This window comes from Clupea harengus, chromosome 11 (assembly GCF_900700415.2).
Source record: "Clupea harengus chromosome 11, Ch_v2.0.2, whole genome shotgun sequence".
Taxonomy (NCBI): Eukaryota; Metazoa; Chordata; class Actinopteri; order Clupeiformes; family Clupeidae; genus Clupea; species Clupea harengus.
In genome coordinates, this window is record NC_045162.1 from 6,105,626 (window position 1) to 6,124,968 (window position 19,343).

At 42.7% G+C, this 19,343-nt stretch overlaps 2 protein-coding genes across 9 annotated transcripts; one reads left to right on the forward strand and one right to left on the reverse strand.

Annotated features, from left to right (window-relative positions):
- The first annotated feature begins 4,545 nt into the window (after window positions 1-4,545).
- On the forward strand, window positions 4,546-6,541 carry LOC122133262 (serine/threonine-protein kinase pim-3-like). 3 transcript variants are annotated; one of them, XM_042709040.1, is made up of 5 exons: window positions 4,546-5,012; window positions 5,128-5,304; window positions 5,729-5,967; window positions 6,120-6,307; window positions 6,424-6,541. In XM_042709040.1, the coding sequence occupies exons 1-4, from the start codon at window positions 4,673-4,675 to the stop codon at window positions 6,144-6,146; spliced, it is 783 nt and encodes a 260-aa protein (XP_042564974.1). In that variant the 5' UTR covers window positions 4,546-4,672; the 3' UTR covers window positions 6,147-6,307; window positions 6,424-6,541. The 3 variants fall into 3 exon arrangements, with proteins under 3 accessions (XP_042564974.1, XP_042564973.1, XP_042564975.1); XM_042709039.1 differs by lacking the exon at window positions 6,424-6,541 and having other exon boundaries at window positions 5,729-6,210; XM_042709041.1 differs by lacking the exons at window positions 6,120-6,307; window positions 6,424-6,541 and having other exon boundaries at window positions 5,128-5,634; window positions 5,729-5,830.
- Window positions 6,383-18,324, reverse strand: LOC105891842 (zinc finger CCCH domain-containing protein 13-like). Of its 6 annotated transcripts, none has more exons than XM_031576226.2 (8): window positions 18,049-18,324; window positions 15,053-15,455; window positions 14,830-14,926; window positions 14,016-14,431; window positions 13,780-13,873; window positions 12,469-12,479; window positions 8,318-8,399; window positions 6,383-7,950 (listed from the first exon to the last, which is right to left on the reverse strand). In XM_031576226.2, exons 2-8 carry the CDS (start codon window positions 15,324-15,326, stop codon window positions 7,812-7,814), a joined length of 1,113 nt encoding a protein of 370 aa, XP_031432086.1. In that variant the 5' UTR covers window positions 15,327-15,455; window positions 18,049-18,324; the 3' UTR covers window positions 6,383-7,811. The 6 variants fall into 6 exon arrangements, with proteins under 6 accessions (XP_031432086.1, XP_031432087.1, XP_012673481.2 ...); XM_031576223.2 differs by lacking the exons at window positions 6,383-7,950; window positions 8,318-8,399 and adding exons at window positions 10,120-11,631; window positions 11,837-11,939 and having other exon boundaries at window positions 12,387-12,479; window positions 18,049-18,323; XM_012818026.3 differs by lacking the exons at window positions 6,383-7,950; window positions 8,318-8,399 and adding exons at window positions 10,120-11,631; window positions 11,837-11,929 and having other exon boundaries at window positions 12,387-12,479; window positions 18,049-18,318.
- Window positions 18,325-19,343: the final 1,019 nt, after the last annotated feature.

Genomic DNA, 19,343 nt, shown 5'->3' on the forward strand with positions numbered 1-19,343 from the left:
AGCTCTGTAAATGGGGAAATCAACATAGTGACTTGGCCATGAGTCATAAACAGTTCCAGCCAATCAACACACCTCTTCAGGAGCACAGACGTGAGTGGTGTATTTTGATTGGCCACTGAGCTCAAATATCAACAGCTTTCCAGAGTCGTGGTCAGTGCCTTTAAGAAAATTGACAATGAGCACTACAACATGGCAGTCTGGTTTTTGACCGTGTGCTGTAGGGTCAAATGAGGAGCATAATCACACAGGAGCATTGATACTGCAAACCAGTTATTTTCTACCTGTACACAGGTAAGTAGCGTAAACCTTATTTTGTCACAGTGGTTAAATGTGTGGATATGGGTCTTGTAGGGCTTGTCTGTGGGGTTTATGTGTGCATGGTTGTATGTTTATCAGCAGTCTGTGACTTCATTGTAAATCAATAAAATCATAAAATGACAGTTTGTTGATTTGTACCATTCTTCAAATTCTCAAAAGTGTAGTGTGGTCAATGTATAAAGCATTTGGTGTTCAGCAAAAATTATTCTCTAAGACGTATTTTAATGCTGCCCTCTTGTTCAATGAAAGATGAACATGAAAAATAACTACACTCATATTCACCTGTCTCTTAAAACTGGATGTTTAAGATGTCATTTTAAGGAACATATTTAGACGCATTCTTTATCATGAAGTGAAAATACTAAACAAAGCAAATTCATCTCACCACTGCCATGAACCCAAAAGTTTTAAAGTTTCACTTTTTCCTAAATCATTTCATAACTTTTCCAAAATCACAATGATTCATGACATATGCTAGCCCTGGAGATTGATATTTAATACTCATTGACCTTTCAGGGTTTTTCATAACAGTGAGAATCCTGTGAAGTTAAGGTTACGGTTAAGAGAATGGCTTATGAGCCCTTCCTGCAGCTCTTTCTGGGGTGGGGATGGAGGTTAGCAGAGCTAAGTGAAAGGCATACGTGAAGTGGGCTGTTGGATATTATAAAAAAGGTTCTCACAATTCTGGTTATCCAATGGAGTGGTGCTACTACAGAAGAAATGCAAACCAATGCAGAGTTAAATAAATACAGATCACAAGCAGGATGCTATGCTTCATGGAGGAAAAGAAATAATCTCTTGAGAAAATCTCCTTTAGACATATAGTATAAAGAATATAAATCTGAAGTATAAAGCGGAGGAATACAGAGAAAGAGGAATCTGAGAATCGCATGAAAGAACTTTAAAATAACAAATAATGTGTTAATAAAAGCTCATTCATATTATCACAAGGAATAGATTGTGTATATTATCACTCCTAGGTGCTTTCACTTTACGTGAAGCAGAGCCTGAGGAGGATTAAGGCCCTAAAGAAGGATGAAAGATACTTATTTTTATTTATATATATTTTTTTGTCTAGTGAGGACATGACTTACACTCCCAAATCCAAATGAAAAAAGCCTGTAGACATTATGTATTGAAAGGTTTTGATCAGCAGAGCTGAAAGTCTAAACCGCAGAAGGGTCAAACAATGAGTGGGGAGACTTTAGCTCATACTCTGGAAAAGGGGATATCTAAGATATATGACCCATTTCTGTGTCGTGTGGTTTGTTCAGATCAACTTTATAGAGTAGTTTGGATGATAAAGTCTCATTGGTCTGTGTACTCGCTGTTTACTGCTTTACTGGCACTGATTCATACTTCCCTTGCCTCTTGTGCAGCAGGATAGAAACAAAAGCCCGCTAGGCACCCTCAGGCAAAATTAGCTCCCCGAGGAGCTATTCCGTACATATTTGTATGCACACACAGCGCATACTCGATGAGAGACCTATGACGGAAATAACTGAACATAGTTCAGCACCACTGACAGCGCACGGAGATGTCCTGGAGTGTGTGAAGAAAGTCGCAGCTGCAAGTATGTATGAAGTAAGTATCTAAGAAACTACGTGTCGCCGGTGCTGCACGACAGTCCAGCAAAACCAGCATTAAACCCCGTAGCCTATGTGACAAGAATGGACACTTGTCGGAAAGCTGTCTTGTATTTAGTATGGCTCTCGCATGAGCTGATAACCGTAGGAAATTCATGAGGTTAGTCAAACGACCGTACAAAATGCAAACAGGCAGTAGTATTCGTGAAAAGCTATATCCATCCTAGATTATAGAGCATATATTCCTTTAACTAGGGAAAGAACAAATGTATCCGTGGGAAACAAGCCTTCTGCCGACATAGTGTAAGATAGCAACTGGCTCAAGAAATACATTAATAAATAGGCTGCACCAGGGCAGTTGTTCATTCACCCACAATGTGTACGACGATGTGTATAAAGGCCAAACGTTCAAACTATTAGTTGGCTATATGTGTGTGTTTGTTTGGAAATAATTCTTCGAGTAAAGTTGGGTCTTTATTAATCATTAGGCCTGCGTAGGTAGCCTACCATCTCGGGGTATTCAGATGGAAACTTCAAATTGATCCTAAGCATTCTAATCGAAGGTCCAATGTTGCCTGCGACTGGAGTTACCATAGCAATAGAAAATGAGGCCCTTTGTTTGCTGTGTACTTCACCATTATGACGTCACATATTCGTACCAAATGACGTCAGGTGTCATAACCTTAAGATAAATATCGACCATTAACAACTTTGCAAGGCATTCGGTTAATTTCATGTCAATTTGGCATTACATCTGTAAGATTAATTATGCCGTTTAGGCAACCATTGGAGCCTAAACCGGCATCACCAGGTAAGCTAAAATGTCATATCTTGAATATTTTATTTGTGACCAAAATCAAGGTATGAAATAAGATGAAACGTTAATAGCCCATTTTGAAATAGTCCTGCCTTCATACATAGTTGTTTATGTATATGTAATGTTAATACATATAAGTTGAAATGTAAAGTCATTTTAAAGTAATTTAAATCCTTCAATCCAGAATTATTGTATATTAAATCTCAGCTCTAATGGGGAAAATGTTTAAAACTACAACAAACGGACCAAAAAAATCAAACAAAAACCTTTGAAAAGTCCAGTTCTCAGTCAAACTGTTCATTTTAGCTAAGAGACAGGTGGGAAAAAGGCGCCAGGTTGCTAAGAGCAACAGGAGGAATGTTCCTCCTTCCAGCTCAGGCAGCTCCAAGGATCCCACTGCTGAACCCTCCACCTCTAAGTCCGCTCAGCATGGAGCAAACAGGCACGAGAGAGACCGCAGGTCGGGGCAAACCCAGGGCAACGTCCCTCCACCAGCTGCAGCCCCCATTGGCAAAAACAAGCGCAAGAGGGACTACAGTGACGTGGGGAAGGATGTGACGCACCTAAGGCAGCCCTTGAGCTCCACAAAGGAGGGCAGCATGGCCCCAGGTGTGGGGGGTGAGTGTGAGCGTCCATCCAAGCTGAGTGGTCACAGCAAAGTCTCAGAGTGCCCAAGAGCTGGAGACACTGACGACCCTATGGAGGGCCCATCTTCCTCCGTCATGGGCTTGAGGACGGTCACCAAGGGTCAGCTGCATAAGGCCACTCAGGCGTCTGAACCATGGCCATGGCCAGCGCGATTGGCAACATCTTCATGCCAGGTCAAGGGAACGGGCAAGGCAGAGGCCAGCAAGACCTGCACACCTCGAGCCAAGCAAAAGAGGAAGATGGATTCCTCTGTCCAGGAGGGATCTAATGAGAACCTCAGCACGGCAAACCCATCGGTGGCGAAAAAGAGACGTGCTGTGTTTATCACTGGAAAAGGGTCAAGGAAGACCACTGACCGAATCCAACATCGAGGTAAGCAAACTTTGTGTAAAATTGCATAGATGGACCTGTTATTCAGCGTTTCCTTAAATCATTATTGTCAATGAAAATGCCTGCAAACAGAACACAACCGAGCATACCCTGATCTTTTATATTCTCACCTTGACTCACAGCTCTGTAAATTTTTTGCAGAGACCTTTGAGTCCTGCTACACAATTGCAGAACTGCTTGGTAAAGGAGGGTGTGGCTCTGTTTATGCAGGGACCAGAAAGTCTGATGGAGCACAAGTGAGAGACCCTCTTAAACTCTTGGTTTTTTGGAACATTTCTGTTCCTGTATTAATCATTTAACTTTCTGGTGTACATTGCAGCAAAAGTTAAATAGCTACTTTTCCTACTTCCTGTAGGTTGCCATCAAGATTATACCCAGAGGACCTAAAGGAGACTCTTATATCATTATGGTAAGTAATCATTAAAATGTTGATGAAATCCATTTAGGTCAACCTATTATCATCCCAGTACCCTTCTGACATGAAATACCTGAGGTATATTAATTAAGTAGCCCGTGTTATTACTCACATCCCAACAGCTCTGCTTCTAATTCCGACAGCAACTCCAGTTGCAATTTACATTTACATTTAGCAGACACTTCTGTCCAAAGCGACGTACAAGGGAGAGAACAGTCAAGCTAAGAGCAATAAAAAAACCTGGTGTAACAACAAATACTGCTTTACATAAGAAATAGAAAAACGACCTAGAAAGGAAAAAGAAGTGCAGGAATGTAACTGCTGAAGAGCAAGTTAAGCACTAGTCAAGGTGCCAGTTAGGAAGGGAGGTGCTCCTGAGGTGCTTCTTGAAGGTAGAGAGGGACGCCCCTTAAAGGTTTGATCTTAATTCTCCTATTTTCCTCGACTCCTTCTTCTAAGCCACGCAGCGGAAAACACCTCCCGCTGGAGGTAGGCCTCATGACCATGGTCTCCGAGCTGCCAGAGTGCTCCAACATCCTCAAGCTTCTGGAGTGGTTCGAGGGGCCCGACGTCTTCGTCCTCATCCTGGAGCGCCCCATACCCTGCATGGACTTATTTGACTACTGCCTAAAGGTCCAGGGGCGCCTCAGTGAGCAGCAGGCGAGGGACATCTTGCGCCAGGTGGTCCTCGCCGTGAAACACTGCCGTGACCGCGGGGTTTTACATCGCGACATAAAGCCAGAGAACCTTTTGGTCAATACGGAGAACATGTCTGTAAAGCTGATTGACTTTGGCTGCGGGGACCTTTTGAGCGAGAGCCCCTTTGATGCCTTTGCTGGTATGCTTAACAGAAACTGCATTCAGTTGTGAAAGTGGAGAATTATTGCCTGATCTGATTCTCTGTCTCTTCTGATTCTACTCTATCTCTGATCCCCTTGCTCTCTCGTTCGCAGGCACGGAGGAGTTTAGCCCACCCGAGTGGGTGTTGCACGGCAAGTACGAGGGCCGCCAGGCCACCGTTTGGTCCCTGGGAGTGCTGCTCCATCTCCTGGTCTCTGGCGAGCTGCCATTTGTGGACGAGGAGGAGATCGTCTCTGGACCTTTGCGGTTCAGGAGGGAACTATCCTGGGGTGAGGCAGCACAAGAGCTCTCTGGAGTTACGGTCATAGCTGCCCTTAGATTTATAGAGATCACTTCCCCCAAAGCTGAGCTGCAAAAATAAGCCTAGGAGAAAAGTAGTCGACATGCACAATTAACATGACTTTGTTGTGCCCCCCCTGTCCAAACCTGTAACTTGTGCAGAGAGCCGTGATCTTATTCAGTGGTGTTTGAGGAAAAACCCCACCGAACGGCCAGTTCTGGAGGATATCCTCCGCCACGTCTGGCTCAAAGACACAAACTAGGGTTAGGTGACAGCAAGGAGAGAGAGGAGGAAACTGTACGCCAATTATAACTCAAAAGTACTTAATAATACATTTTTTCCTTTAACCAGATGTGTGTAAAAAACGTGCTATTTAACGTGCCATCTAACAGCATTTCTTTCATACTCCTCAGAACACCTGGACAAGAAATGTCCACAAGAACTGGCATGGGGGTCTATTAGGTCCACAAGCACAAAACAGGGGCAGCTAACATCTAAACAATACCCTTCAGAAATTGAGGAGATTCAGCAGAGTTGGTTGATTGAGACTTTGAGGTCTTTCACTGGCTCTCCTAACCTGGCTGGGTTTATAATTCAGCATGAAAAAGGCACCCTGTACATGGAGCAGGCAGCACCTACCATCTCATATCTGGTGGGTTCATCTGGGAACTTACGTTTTTTAAAAGGAAATCTGTATGTAAGAGGATTTCCACACTTAGAAATGATATAAAAAGATCAAACACTAGCAAGATGTTCAGGGTATCAAACAAACAGTTAATCATTGTAATTATCCTCTCCTTAAAGGCCTTCTCCAGGGAACAATCTTTGTAACATCGTCAGAATAACCCCCAGAAATGACCAGGTGCAGCAGGGCTGGTTGATAGTCACTCTCCCAGCCCTGCTGTTGGCTGCACACCCAGCCAGTACGCCTGTGTCTTACAAGTACCACGGACTGGGCCGGTTGTGGGAAGCACTTTGCATTTCATGAAAAGGTAAGAGGTGACTGTTGTTTGGTTGTACATTGATTGAACAGCTTTACAGAATACAATAGACTAAGAGGTAGAAAATGCATTAAATGTTGTTTATTGTGTTAAATCATCACTTCAAGGGCTGTTCCAGAAAAGCATTCCTCCAACCCATGTCGCCATCCTCTCCACCGTAGCCAGTCGCCTCATTTGGCAATAAAATCATTTTCAATCAAATTTCAATAAAAATGTTTTATACAATTGTATGTCTGTGGTTGGTTTTTTTTAAGTTCAAGAAGAAATTGAAATATAGACTACCATGACTTCCACTATTGACCATCAAACTTTTTTGATGCATCAATTAGGAATGTAATTCATTATTCACACTGCGTGGGTCTGTATTTATAAATGCAACCTTCATGCATCATAAACGACAGTTTGACAACTGAACACCAAGGTCTCCATAACCATACAAGAAATATGGCATGATGAAAGAAAAGAAAATGACTATATCGAAGGTAACCGCTGGAGACCAGACAAAAAAATTAAAAAAATCACTGGGCACTATGAATAAATTCGCACTACAACAGTAAACATACTGTTCAGTGGATAATTGAACAAGCCATCTTACTGAAAGGCATCTACTCTCTAAAGAACTGTTTCATCAGAAGAATTAAAACCTAAACAGATTTAAGTTACAGTATCACCACATTCAGGATATCAACATATGTCATTACAATAAACAAGATCAGGGGACTTTCAAACGACACAAACCGAGGAACTGTTCTTGACTGCACCCTGCCTTCACTGCCATCAGTAGTGATTAGAGTGTGGTCCTCAAACTGTCCAATATACCTAGGAAAGGTAGCTGCTGGACACCAGTCAAGCATCGCTGGGAACAGTGGATCCATTTACCCTAGTAGTAGTAATAGTAATAATAATAGTTTCATTCCTTTCAGTGGATAATTGTTTTCTGTCTTACTGAAAGACTTCTACTCTCCGAAATAATTGTTTCATCAGAATAATTAGAACCTAAGGTTAGAGTAGCGTCACAAGCAATCAACAGTCATTACAACAAAGAACATCAGGGGGCTTTCAACTGACAAAACCAAGGCATTTCTCTCTACTGCACCCTGTCTTCACAGCATTCAGTAGCGTGTAGAGTGCAGCACTCAAACGATCAAATGTGCCTACAAATCGAGTGTCTGTAGTCCTTTTTGCGTCCTGGCTCAACCTGCCCCCTGTCTAACTGCTAGTCAGAGAGGCTCTGTCCATTCGGAGAGGTGGGATTTCTTCCTGTCTAACTGCTAGTCAGAGAGGCTCTGTCCAATCGGAGAGGTGGGATTTCTTCCTGTCTAACTGCTAGTCAGAGAGGTTCTGTCCAATCGGAGAGGTGGGATTTCTTCCTGTCTAACTGCTAGTCAGAGAGGCTCTGTCCAATCGGAGAGGTGGGATTTCTTCCTGTCTAACTGCTAGTCAGAGAGGCTCTGTCCAATCGGAGAGGTGGGATTTCTTCCTGTCTAACTGCTAGTCAGAGAGGCTCTGGCCAGTCGGTGGGGTGGGATTTCTTCTTGGCTCTGCTCCTCCTGGCCGCCTCTCTCCACGCTGCTCTCTTCTGCGTCTGGATCTGCTCCGGCAGGTCACAGATCAGCTTCTTCCTCTGCTGGTATCTGACGGAGTGAACAGGTCTAAATCAATGGCAGCTAACAGCTTCAGAGCTAAAGCTCTTCAGATCACTTTTTCAGTACATGGTTAAGCTGACATGAGAACAGTAAAGAGCTAATGACCGGAATACTTTTGGAAAGGCTTTGACATAAAAAAAAGAGCCAATATTTACTTTTATTAATTCATATACATTTAATAATTCATTATTTTATTTTATTAATATTTTATTGGCCATCTGCATTCTCCTACTGTCCCATCATCATGAGTGGCATAGAACATGATTCTGCCTGACAACAACAGTACAGTACTGGACAATACAATGCTGTGGATATGGTCAGACGGTTTGAAGTTTGAAGTCCGAATGGACAGTACCTGAGTCTGTCCCTCTCCAGGTAAGCTTGCTGTTTCTCTGGGTCAGCACGGATCCTCTCCCTGTAACGCCGCTGCCTCTCTCGATCATCACACCTCTCTACAGTAAAACAAACAAACAAACAAACAATCAATCAATCAAACAAACAAACAAACACTTCTTAAATTGTCACATTTGTCATGCCGAACAAATACCAAATATAATCCCTCCCCTTTGCAACTGTAAAAAAAATATATACTTTTAAAGCTGGAGACAGAGGACAGTCTTCTGTCGAACGGTCCAGAACTATAGTAAGAAGGTATACTTCTGGTTCCAAACGCACTGATAGTTCTGGTTCCAAACGTACTGTCTCTATGGTGATGGAAATGGTAGTTCTCCAGGGGCTCTCTCTCCAAAAGACATGATGGCGAACTGTCGTCGTCTTGGTCAGTGCACGGGTTTTCCTCCTTCACCTCAAACTTGATGTAAACACTGTCCCTACTAGGAGGCTCTTCTTTGACCACAGGGAAATTCACTGCAGCAGTAAAGTCTGTGTAGTCTTCTGAGTACTCTGATGGCGCGCAGAAATGTCCATTTGGATTGGAAGAGCCTGCAGCGGAATCATCTTGAACTGCAGTGGTCTCCTCACTCGAACATTCGATCTGGATATCAATACTATGACCTATAACGGAGGTAAGAGAATGAAGACGATTCAGAATTAGATAAGTCTGGGGAAAACAAATACACATATATCATAAGTACTTATAGCTGAAAGGTTTCTGGTTTAAATGGGGTTGTTGGGATAAAGATTATGGGTCATTCCACAAAATCAGTGGATTTTCAAACCAAAAATTGTATTGTGCCTACTCAACCTGTGCGTTTTAATATTTTATATTCTTCTAAACATTTTGGTTATTATGTCAATTATGTTACAGACATATACATTAATGCATAGTTTGAATTAGTAAGGGGAAGGACCTGCTTCTTGTCGATGTGTGTGTTGAGATACTGGGCTCACTGGTGGTGATGAAAGGCTGCCAATCGCAACTTTTTCTGCCTTGCACTTTGCCCTGGCTAATTCCCATCTCCTTCTCATTGAACTCTGCTCTGTCAAGCTGCACTCATGCATGAGTCTTTTTTTCCCCAGCTCCCTGTCTGTCATCCATTTCTTCTTCTCTTATTTAAGGTATTTTGCCCTTCTTTTGGGATCTGCATCTCGGCGGGCGCGATAGCGTCTTTGCCTTTCAGCTGCACTTAATGGCTCTCTACTTACATCTGTAAGTGTGTTAGAAGTGTAAAGTGTATTAAAATATACACTCAGTTGCCAGTTTATTAGGAACACTGAGCTTAAACTATTGCAGCCTAATACACCAATCCAGCAATACATCTTAGCTTGATGAAGATTATAATATTCAGCATTCAGCATTAAATTAATTTAGAAAGCGTCTGATTCAACAGTTTGTGGTGCTGTTGAATTGTATTGCGTTGTACCGACATCATTTTGTACTTGTACCTAGATACATCAATACAACAGTGAATCTAGGCTATGCAAATAAGGTTGTGCGCATGGTCACTGGGTATGGGTTACTTACTTTTGGACTGTTTTACACTGCTTTGGACTGTTGTCACGCCTTTATTCACAGTCCCGTCTTCAACACAACAAGACGTCTCCACGCTCAATTTATTTCCTGATACCTGTGTACCAGTGCTTGCGTTTCGCACACTTCTTTCACCTTGTTCTCGAAAACCCACAAGCTGACGCAGAAACGCCAGTTCTTTTACCGCTTTGTTGACCTCTGCTTTGAGATGTGCATTCTCTTTGTCCTTTTCTGCAACTTCCTTTTGATATTCATGTAGTCGGGTTTTGTTGATGTCATTTATCACTTCTACCACGCTCAGTACAGCTGTTCTTACCGCTATCTCAATAACACGAGCTTCCTCTTCACTTCGTATTAGACACATTTGATGCCCTTCTGAGTTCATGTTGGCGTCGTCCGTATGACATTCCACTTCACAAGTCTATTTTTCTTGGATTCAGCTAGATAAATATGTCCTAATGGTTCCCACATAGGCATGAATTTAGTGGTTTAATCGTACAGTCAATCGTCAATTTTTTTCCTCCATAGCACTTCTTCTTCTGTATGAGATTCAAACGCCATGGGGCACATTGCCGCCACCTATTGGCACACCCCGGCTGTGGTGGAAAGCAATTAGCGTTGTCACCTATGACATTAGTTATAAATAATGACAGTTAAGATGTGTTACCTGTCTTTATTTTTTAGACCACAAGAAAGTTAACAGCAATGTATCCACATTGTCCAGATTCTCTTCTGTACTCTACTCTCTACTTCTTTTACATGCCAGCTTTTCCCCAGGAACTTTGAGAAAACAAGTTTGGAAACCTACTTGGGTAATACATTTGGTTGTTCAAACCTGATACACGTCATAGCCAAGGCCTTAAAAGTTTACTACACATAAACCTTGATTTCTTGTCTTTTCCCCTTTCCTATGGCCTGAAACCAAAGGACATGATAAACATGCAATACAAGGAAATATCCATAAACATCAACTTTCACATCAAATAGCTACATTTATTTGCAATGTCGATGACAACAGTTCTGATAACCAATAAAAAAAAAAAAACCAGATAGTGAGCAATTATATTTCGTCACTAAAGACAGGAGAATCAATCCTGATACGTATCTGGTGCTTTGTGGGCATATGCATATTCCCCTCTGGCCAAACACCAGAACCCATAGGAGAACATGTGACATCGCCTTTTTCCATGACAAAACAAACCTCCTCTCTGCCAGTAAGACATTGAAAGACCAAATTCAACGTGAGCACATCACAAATTCCAATGACACCTCAACTGCAAACAATAGACATCTGAGAACACCTCAATAATACGTCAGCACATCTGAAGAATGATTCAGAACTACAGCCCACCTCAGAGCAAAGACGAGAAAAAACACAAAGAAAGAAAAAAGGACGATCATCTTTGGCAGTATTAACTCCTGAGCAGGGCAGGGCTGTTTTGTGTCTGGGTTGCACTGCTAAGAAACTCTGTGATGGAGTCTTTGTCTGTCAGTTCGGTCGAGTGCCTGGTATGAACGTCCCACCAACAAGTCTGTCTCTGGCGTCATGGCCAGGTGAGGTTGAGATGAGGCTGGGTTAGGCGACTCCTCGCTCCCTTCGCCAGAGGGGATCATTAGAGGTCAAAGTTAATCTTCTCCTGCTGTCTCACAGGCTGTCCTGACCCCACTCTGATATCCAGCCAGTTAGGGCCTTGGCCAGGGACTTTTTTGCGCGCCTTCTCCTGGCCGCCTCTCTGGACCTATGAAGACAAATACTGTATCAAGATAATATCCACACAACAGACATGAAGTTTGGATGTTTGAAATATGAAGTTAATGGCATTTCCCAAATGCTGAACACATTAAAAGCTATCGTTTATGTACACAGCGGAAACAATTTGGCCATTTAGCTTCATGTCAATGCATCATTCTGTGTTGTTGATGGTGTTTGGTGGTGGAGTGTACCTGTGCCTTTCCTTCTCCAGGTAAGCTTGCCACCTCACAGGGTCCGCTTGAAGCCTCTGTCTGCACCGTCGTTGCCGTTCTCTGTCCAACAACCTGAACAAAGCTGCCAATTCACTTTGTGTATGTAACTGACAGAGGGAAAACACTGGCAAGCAAAGCACTTCGTTCAGCAACTACAGGTAAGGGCTAGCCGGTGGGTTTCCAGGACGATTTCCCAGTCGGCTATTAAATAACGATTACAGGTCAGCATCCATTTCAAATGACACAAATGTCCAGCTTACTATGGCACCACACAAATAGTCTTAGCATGAGGGACCCAGTTGGGCTCTGACAGTAACTCTTGATGTTTTGTATAAACTTTTTTAGACTTCTTAGACCGTTGCACTGTTTGTATTGTTTTGTGTTGTGATGTATATTCTGTGTAAGCACACTGAGAGCCACTTTACCAAGTCAAATTCCTTGTTTGTGCAAACTTACTTGGCCAATAAAACCTGATTCTGATTCTGATTACAGCATCATGTCATGGCAACGCAGTTCACTGGTACTGTACCTTTGTCTCTCCCGCTCTGCATAAGCCTGCTGCTTGTCAGGCTCAGAACGCATCCTCTCCCTGCGACGCCGCTGCCTCTCTCTGTCCATGAACCTGAAGATGGGAAGGTTATGGGTTTGGGTTAGTTACTTATTACATGCAACTGAATGCACTGAAGAAATAGGAAAGCATTGTAATATGACAAATAATAGATGGGTGTATGTGTGTGTATGTGTGTGTGTGTTAGGGCTGTCAACGAATATTCTAAATTCGAATATATATTCGAATAGTTGTTAAAAATAGAATTTCGAATGTGAAAATTAATATTCGAATGTAAAAAAAACAAAAAAAAAAACAGCGGCAGCACTGTCTGCTTTGCGGGTGGGCGTGCGCCTGAGATCAGGGACAGGTCACAGGAGTCGCACTGTCTGGCACAGAGTCACTGCTGACAGTTGACTTGCGAGATGCAGAAAGTGCAGAATCCAGCTTGACCGCAGCAGAGAAAGTGATTGTAACCCCCAAACATCTAAAGAGTGAGGTCTGGAAATATTTCGGATTTTGGTCAGTTGATTGTAAACTTGTTGAGCCTACAGATAAAGTAGTGTGTAAGCTATGTAAGCTAGCGTTAGCTTACCATTCAACAACTAGCAACTTGAGGCTACATCTCACAAATGTGCATCCAAGTGAATATGGCATAATATGTGTAACTTCAGCGAAACAGCCACGTCTGGATACATATTTTGCGCCGTCCGTCACAAGTTCGTTGCCTGCGGCACGACAGGAGGCCTGCACGCAAAAATGTATTTCGTTCATATGCAAGGACATGAGGCCGATCAGTGTGGTGGATGGGATAGGCTTCAGGGAGTTCTGTGAAGCACTGGAACCGAGGTACCGTATCCCTTGTTGTCGTTCATTTAAACCGCTATGCGCAGAGAGCGCGACGGTGCGGGAGAGGCAGAGAGAGGGAGAAAGAAAGAGTGCGTGTGTGCCAGCGAGAGGCCAAGCTCTGCGGTCTTGGCCATTAGTTAATTTACTTATTTTTGTGTAGGTAATATGTTGTTAAATATGTTTAAACTTAGATAAATTACCTATACAAGTAGTTATGTCTCGTTGTATTAATTTGTCCTGTTATTGACGTGCCTAATGCGCAACCAGAAATTCGAATATGTTCGAATATATGTGTTTTTTTTTAAAGCGAATATTCGAACGTCATTTTTGAGCAATTTTGACAGCCCTAGTGTGTGTGCATTTATTCTGATGTGTACACACACATGCTGTTCAGATTTAATTATGAAATTGCCTTCACATATGTTATCATGGTGTGGTAAAGTCAGCTGGGCAGCAAAAACCAAGAGCATAGTGAAAAATAACTGATTAAAGGGTCAATGCACCACTGTCTGTTCCATTCTATTACCTTCGTCTTTCCTTCTCGTCGTCCGATTGCTTCATAGGGTTGGATCGGATCCTTTCCCTGTAGCGTCGCTGTCGCTCTCGGTCCATCAACCTCTCTAAAATAGATACATACAGAGACAATTATGTAAATAAATATATACCTACAGACAGACATTTTCTCAATGCACCAGAAGTGGTGTGATCATCCAAATAATGCAACAATTTTACAAATATCATAAGTAGTACACAAGGATATACTTTTAAGCCTCGAAAGTGAACACAGTTCCCCATTTTGTTGTACAAAATAACAGCCGACATCCTGTGACCCAAACACGGCGCCTCTGTGTTGGGTAGAGAATACGTGTTCCTGAGTCTCTTTTTCCGTAACATGCGACAGACGGCTGGCCGGGTTCATCTCTTTGATCTGCCGCCTGAAGTCAACAACATCTGCCTCAGGAGTGGGCCATTTCATCACCATGCTGTCCATGTGAGCCATCCTGCCCGTTTCCGTATCCAAATTCTGGGAAATGTCTGGAAAGGCATAGTGCTTTGGATGATCGTGATCCTCCGTGGTTGGCTCTGTCTGATACTCTGAGTCACTCAGGCCATGGCTCTGGGATTCTGATGGCATCTGCTCTGGTACAGCACTGACCATACTCTTCCTGCGTTGGTACCTGAAGGGGCACATTATAAGAGCACGCAAGATTAACGAATACTGTGGGGAAGGTGGTGTCGCAACTCAATACAAAGTATATAGGTGACATGAAATGGCTAAATATACATAAAGTGTCCAAAGTTTTTACACAAACATCAAATTACGAATGTATACCATAACTATCATAATGTTGTACATAATGTATGGATGAGTTATCTTCATTAACTGTATATAATTTAGTATAGTATAGTACAACCAGTACTTGTTTCTCCCCCAGCAAATATCATTGTGTGGGATTCTGTAACACCCCTAAACTGTTGTCTAATAATGACTCTGGCGATCGCATAGAGGTGTATGTATTGATTGTACATGTAGATTGTGGTCACTAGCAGGTCGCGTTATCCTGCTGTGTCGTACCTTTGTCTCTCCCTCTCACGGTGTGCCTGCTGCTTCTCTGGGTCCGCACGGATCCTCTCCCGGTGACGCCGCTGCCTCTCTCTGTCCATCAACCTTTCTGGAACCAACACAGTTGCACATGAAATAACACAACTTCACTGCAATTACAACTTTACTGTATGAGAGGAAATACCAACTCCCAGTCACATAATTACTCTATTAAAAGTGAACATTTAAAACTTACTTTTAAGGTTTGACACAGAGCCCAGTTTCCCATCTTCCTGGATGAAATGGCTTTCGGCGTCTTCTGACCCAAAGACGGCGTCTCTATGTTGGGTGGAGCACTGATGTTCCTGAGTCACCTTCTCCGGAACATGCCACAGAGAATTGCTGTGTTGTGCACCACAGGGCTTCTTCACGTTCAGCCGGTGCCGGTTATTCAATGGGCTACTGTGGTGAGGGTCCTCCTTCACCGTCGAGAGGTCCACGTGAGCCCGGATGCCAATGCCTGGGTCCATGTCTGGGTACCGTGAAATGGCCTAGCGGAGTTAGCTGGTTTGATGAAGACAATTTTCAGGGGCTGGGTCTAACTGATGCTGCTTCATTGTGTTGCCATGCTGTCTGGATGTCAGACTTGGAGTAGAGATCTGTGGATTAAAGAATGCCAGTATGACACTGACCAATCTGACTTCTCATTGCTGGGTTAAGACAAAACAACAATTCCCACTGAGCTCAAGTGAAAAAAAAAAGAAGAGAGAGACAGAATGTGACAATTTGTACCAATACAGTAAATTTGTCTGCATAGCCTACATTTGGAAATAGCATGAGGAACTTGCATGAGGAGGGATTTCTGCATCATCTAGCCTCTGATATAGGCCCTGAACTTGGGAAACTCCATGGTATAGACCAGAGCTCTTCAATAGGCGGCCCTGGGGCCGGATCCGGCCCTCGGGCTGCTTTGGACTGGCCCCCGGAGTGTGCTCCGGTAGCATCATTCAGTTTGTGACTATGGCTAATTGTACACTCACGTGCAGTAGGTGGCGGTATTCAGCCGTATATGTGGCGGTATGCACCCGTATAGGTGGCGGTATATTTTTTCCTACTCTGATATATATGGCCAGAAAACGTTTGCCTGTAAGTGTTTTCTTAAATAGTTGATCAGTTATTACTTAGAAACATTACTTCTTGTGGAAACCACTTGTAATGAACCGAAGTTTGTTCGAATTGTTTACTTTGATGAATATGCTAATCGCTAGCGCGGTCTCTATGGAATTTCCCCTATAAGTTCGCATTAAGCTAACGTAGTTTAAACATGCAATGCTAAGTGATTGTTTTTAGAATCGAATGTAACGAGATGAGATGACTAAGATGTATTCTGTAAGTCTGCTCAGTTTTACAGTGCTTCCTAAGTAAAGGTTTGAAAATAACTTCAAGCTTCAGACTTTCTCTTGGGGAAACTGTTATCTATCTGCCAAGCCAATGGCAAGGCTAGAGTGACCATGCCACACACACAGAAGCGGGGGCAGAATAGTAAAACAAAAGATTGGTGCACTTGGAAGTTGTTTGCCAGTTCAATTAATGAAATTCTAAACAACTGATACAGTTCACCTGAACTAAGTGATGAAATTTGAAACCCATTTCCTTGATACAATACCAAGCACTTTTAAGTTGTTACAATTCTATTCAGTTCCATGCAATGCACTTTGTTGGTGGAGATACATTTGATTCTGCCTGTTACTCAAATCAGTTTAATCTTAAATATTCACTCCTTCAGTATGTTGTAATTTGTTTATTTGTTACCGTGATTACTCATATCCTCCGGCCCCTGACTTTGCCTCAGTTTAAAGAACCGGCCCCAGGTCCAAACTAATTGAAGAGCCCTGGTATAGACCTTCGGTGAAGATGCTACAGGTGATACTTGGAAATAAAACAAGATTTCTACCTTAGCTAGATAACTGTTCTGAGTAAACCAAGAATTTTATCAAGTCACAAAGATGAACAAACTTCAAAAAAGAAAAACGGTTAAGGTTTTCTTTGAGCAGGATTCTGAATAGCTCAATAGTATGTGGACAAGGCTTATTTTCAGATCACAAGACAACATGTCAACACCAACACAATGCAACAATATTTAAGCTGGCAAACTAGCTGGTGCTGCGAGACAGATGTTCGCATTCTTTTGGACAAATAAAAGGAACAGTGATAGTACACAACACAGAAACATGTACTATAAATGCTTATTCTACCACACAAACAAATCCCTGACAGCGCCAGTTTGGGTTCATCTGCCCCAGTTTTAGCTCAAGCCGTATCTACTCTAGGCCCTTGTCACCTTCTATCAGGTCAAGTACCATCATGTCAAGCCATGTCATGCACTAGGCTATCTACTGATGGAGATATAACTGTTCGACGTAGGTTTAGTATGAGGCTTTGGATGTACCAGTTTCAGAACCTCCAGCCTACCTACCCTCGCTCTTTGTCATGTCACACCTACATCTACTTCTTAGACTATATATATATATATATATATCTTAGATATATTGCAACATAGTCAATCTTTCTTACATTCAACGTGCAAAAGCATTCGAGAAAAGATATACCTCTCTTTCTCTTTCTCTCTCTCACACACACACACAAACCTACACACCAATACATATGTACAACATACAAATAAACTGTGGTTAGGCTATATCAATGTGTGACTATGGCTGTGAAGCTATTTTTACTGTTCAGCTAGCGATACCTCAACTTGTCACCCATCTCCAAATCAAACGTGCCCCCACGAGGATGGTCTGCATCGTCCATCTCCATCATAGCATTCCATTTTCGTGTTGGATGAAGAACTGATAAACCGCTGTACGCAAATGACTGTTGCAGAACCACATAAACGCACCTAACAAACAAGCCTAATGTTACCTTTAAATTCCTTAACGTATATCAGAAACCCTAGTTTTCTGGTTTTACATGCACAGGTACGACCTTGCACAGCTGTCTGCGTTGATACACTTCTGTTACAAAGATTCTACTGTTAGCTAACTAGGATGGCTAGCCATCATGTTAAGATTACTCGCTCTTTTACTACTGTCTGGATTATTCAGTTGGATAGAAACCGGATAGGTGCGTCCAGCTCAGTTTAACACACAATCTTAATAACATATCATGTAGCTAATTAGCTAGTCAAACATAATCTGACAACGAGTTTCATGTTGGCTTTTAAATGTATAACAGTGCACTAACACTTACCATTGTTTCATGTACTTCCCCGAAGAAGTATTTTGGTGTTCATCGCGAACGTTTCAGCGTCAGTTAACATGCGCTATGGTACAGAACTACGGAGCCCCGCAAGGGACAGTGAGCGAAAAGAAATCGCTGGTTGAAAAAAAGACGTACTTTTGCGTTTTTCATTTAGAAAGGATTTTGTTTTTCATTTATGTAGAAAAGTTTTTTTTTCATTTAGGAAGAATTTTGTTCCATTTAACCCAATGTACTTCCGGGTCAGTGGGAGACGTTCTTAGAATTTTATTTTGAGATTGGCCTCAAATATAAAAACAGTAGGCACGGTTTTCACACAATCGAGAGAACGTCGGTATGATGGAAAGATATTCACAGATCCGATTCCCGGATGAAGTCATAAGCCAAACGTTGAAACACAAACGACGTCTCGTTCCAACTGTAGTAGGGTAGACAGCGAGCTTCTAAACTAATTTCCACCCAAACAAGACATCCTCTGAGCTGAGCAAATAACATTGGTGTCTGTGCAGCCAGCTGTCAGACTAGTTCTTCTCGTCCGTCTGTAACATTCTGCTTCGAGGACCATCCAGTTAGCAGATTTTCTAATTAGACTGTTTTCCTGTCTACTAGGGAGACGCACGTTTGGAAGTAGCCATTCACTTTATCCTTAAAGCTTGAACGTGAGCAGGAGGACTTTTTCACAGGAATGTCTGGAGTTTAGGAGCTGTTGGATGTTATAGCTCCAGATTGGTACTGCTCTTCCTACTTTTCACAGCCTGACCTTGTATCACAAGATGATCTCCTCCTCTGTACTGTTGGCCACAGTCTGTTCACCTAACTGATCTGTGTTCTGTTGTTGTACTGGCACCCTACAGCACCTCATCTCCAAAGAGCTTGTACCTGCATAGCATGCATGAGGCCTGTGCTGTGGTGACTGCCCTTCATTCAGTCCCGCAATAGTAGTGTCCCCTCACATGTTTGACAAGAAGACTGCATGTCAGGGCCTAGTTGACGACATGAGGGCAATCTAATTACCGAGAGTCTGAAGTTTAGGGACATGTTTGCTCAGGCCTTTGCTGTGACATGCCTGTCTAGATGGTGGTGGCTGTGTCCTGCCAACCATGATGGATGCAGACAAGGTCAGTTTAGTGACTGTTCCTCTCCATAAGGCGTGGGTCAGTGCCCTGTTGTTTTCCCACATTTTACAGCCCTAATCTTTTGCCAACCAAGCCAGGTCAGCAAGGCCTGTGGCTACCATTTTGCCAAACAAACCATGGTTTTAACTCACGTATATTGCTGATGTATTT

Bases quoted from the DNA above. Each gene is read 5' to 3' on its own strand.
- LOC122133262 (XM_042709039.1), top strand. From the start codon at position 4,673: ATGACCATGGTCTCCGAGCTGCCAGAGTGCTCCAACATCCTCAAGCTT. The intron at 5,013-5,127 runs GTATGCTTAACA...TCTCGTTCGCAG, and splicing joins CCCCTTTGATGCCTTTGCTG to GCACGGAGGAGTTTAGCCCA. The intron at 5,305-5,728 runs GTGAGGCAGCAC...CATACTCCTCAG, and splicing joins CAGGAGGGAACTATCCTGGG to AACACCTGGACAAGAAATGT.
- LOC105891842 (XM_031576223.2), bottom strand. From the start codon at position 15,326: ATGGACCCAGGCATTGGCATCCGGGCTCACGTGGACCTCTCGACGGTG. The intron at 14,432-14,829 runs GTACGACACAGC...GTGCCCCTTCAG, and splicing joins CGTGAGAGGGAGAGACAAAG to GTACCAACGCAGGAAGAGTA. The intron at 13,874-14,015 runs GTATATCCTTGT...TATCTATTTTAG, and splicing joins TTCACTTTCGAGGCTTAAAA to AGAGGTTGATGGACCGAGAG.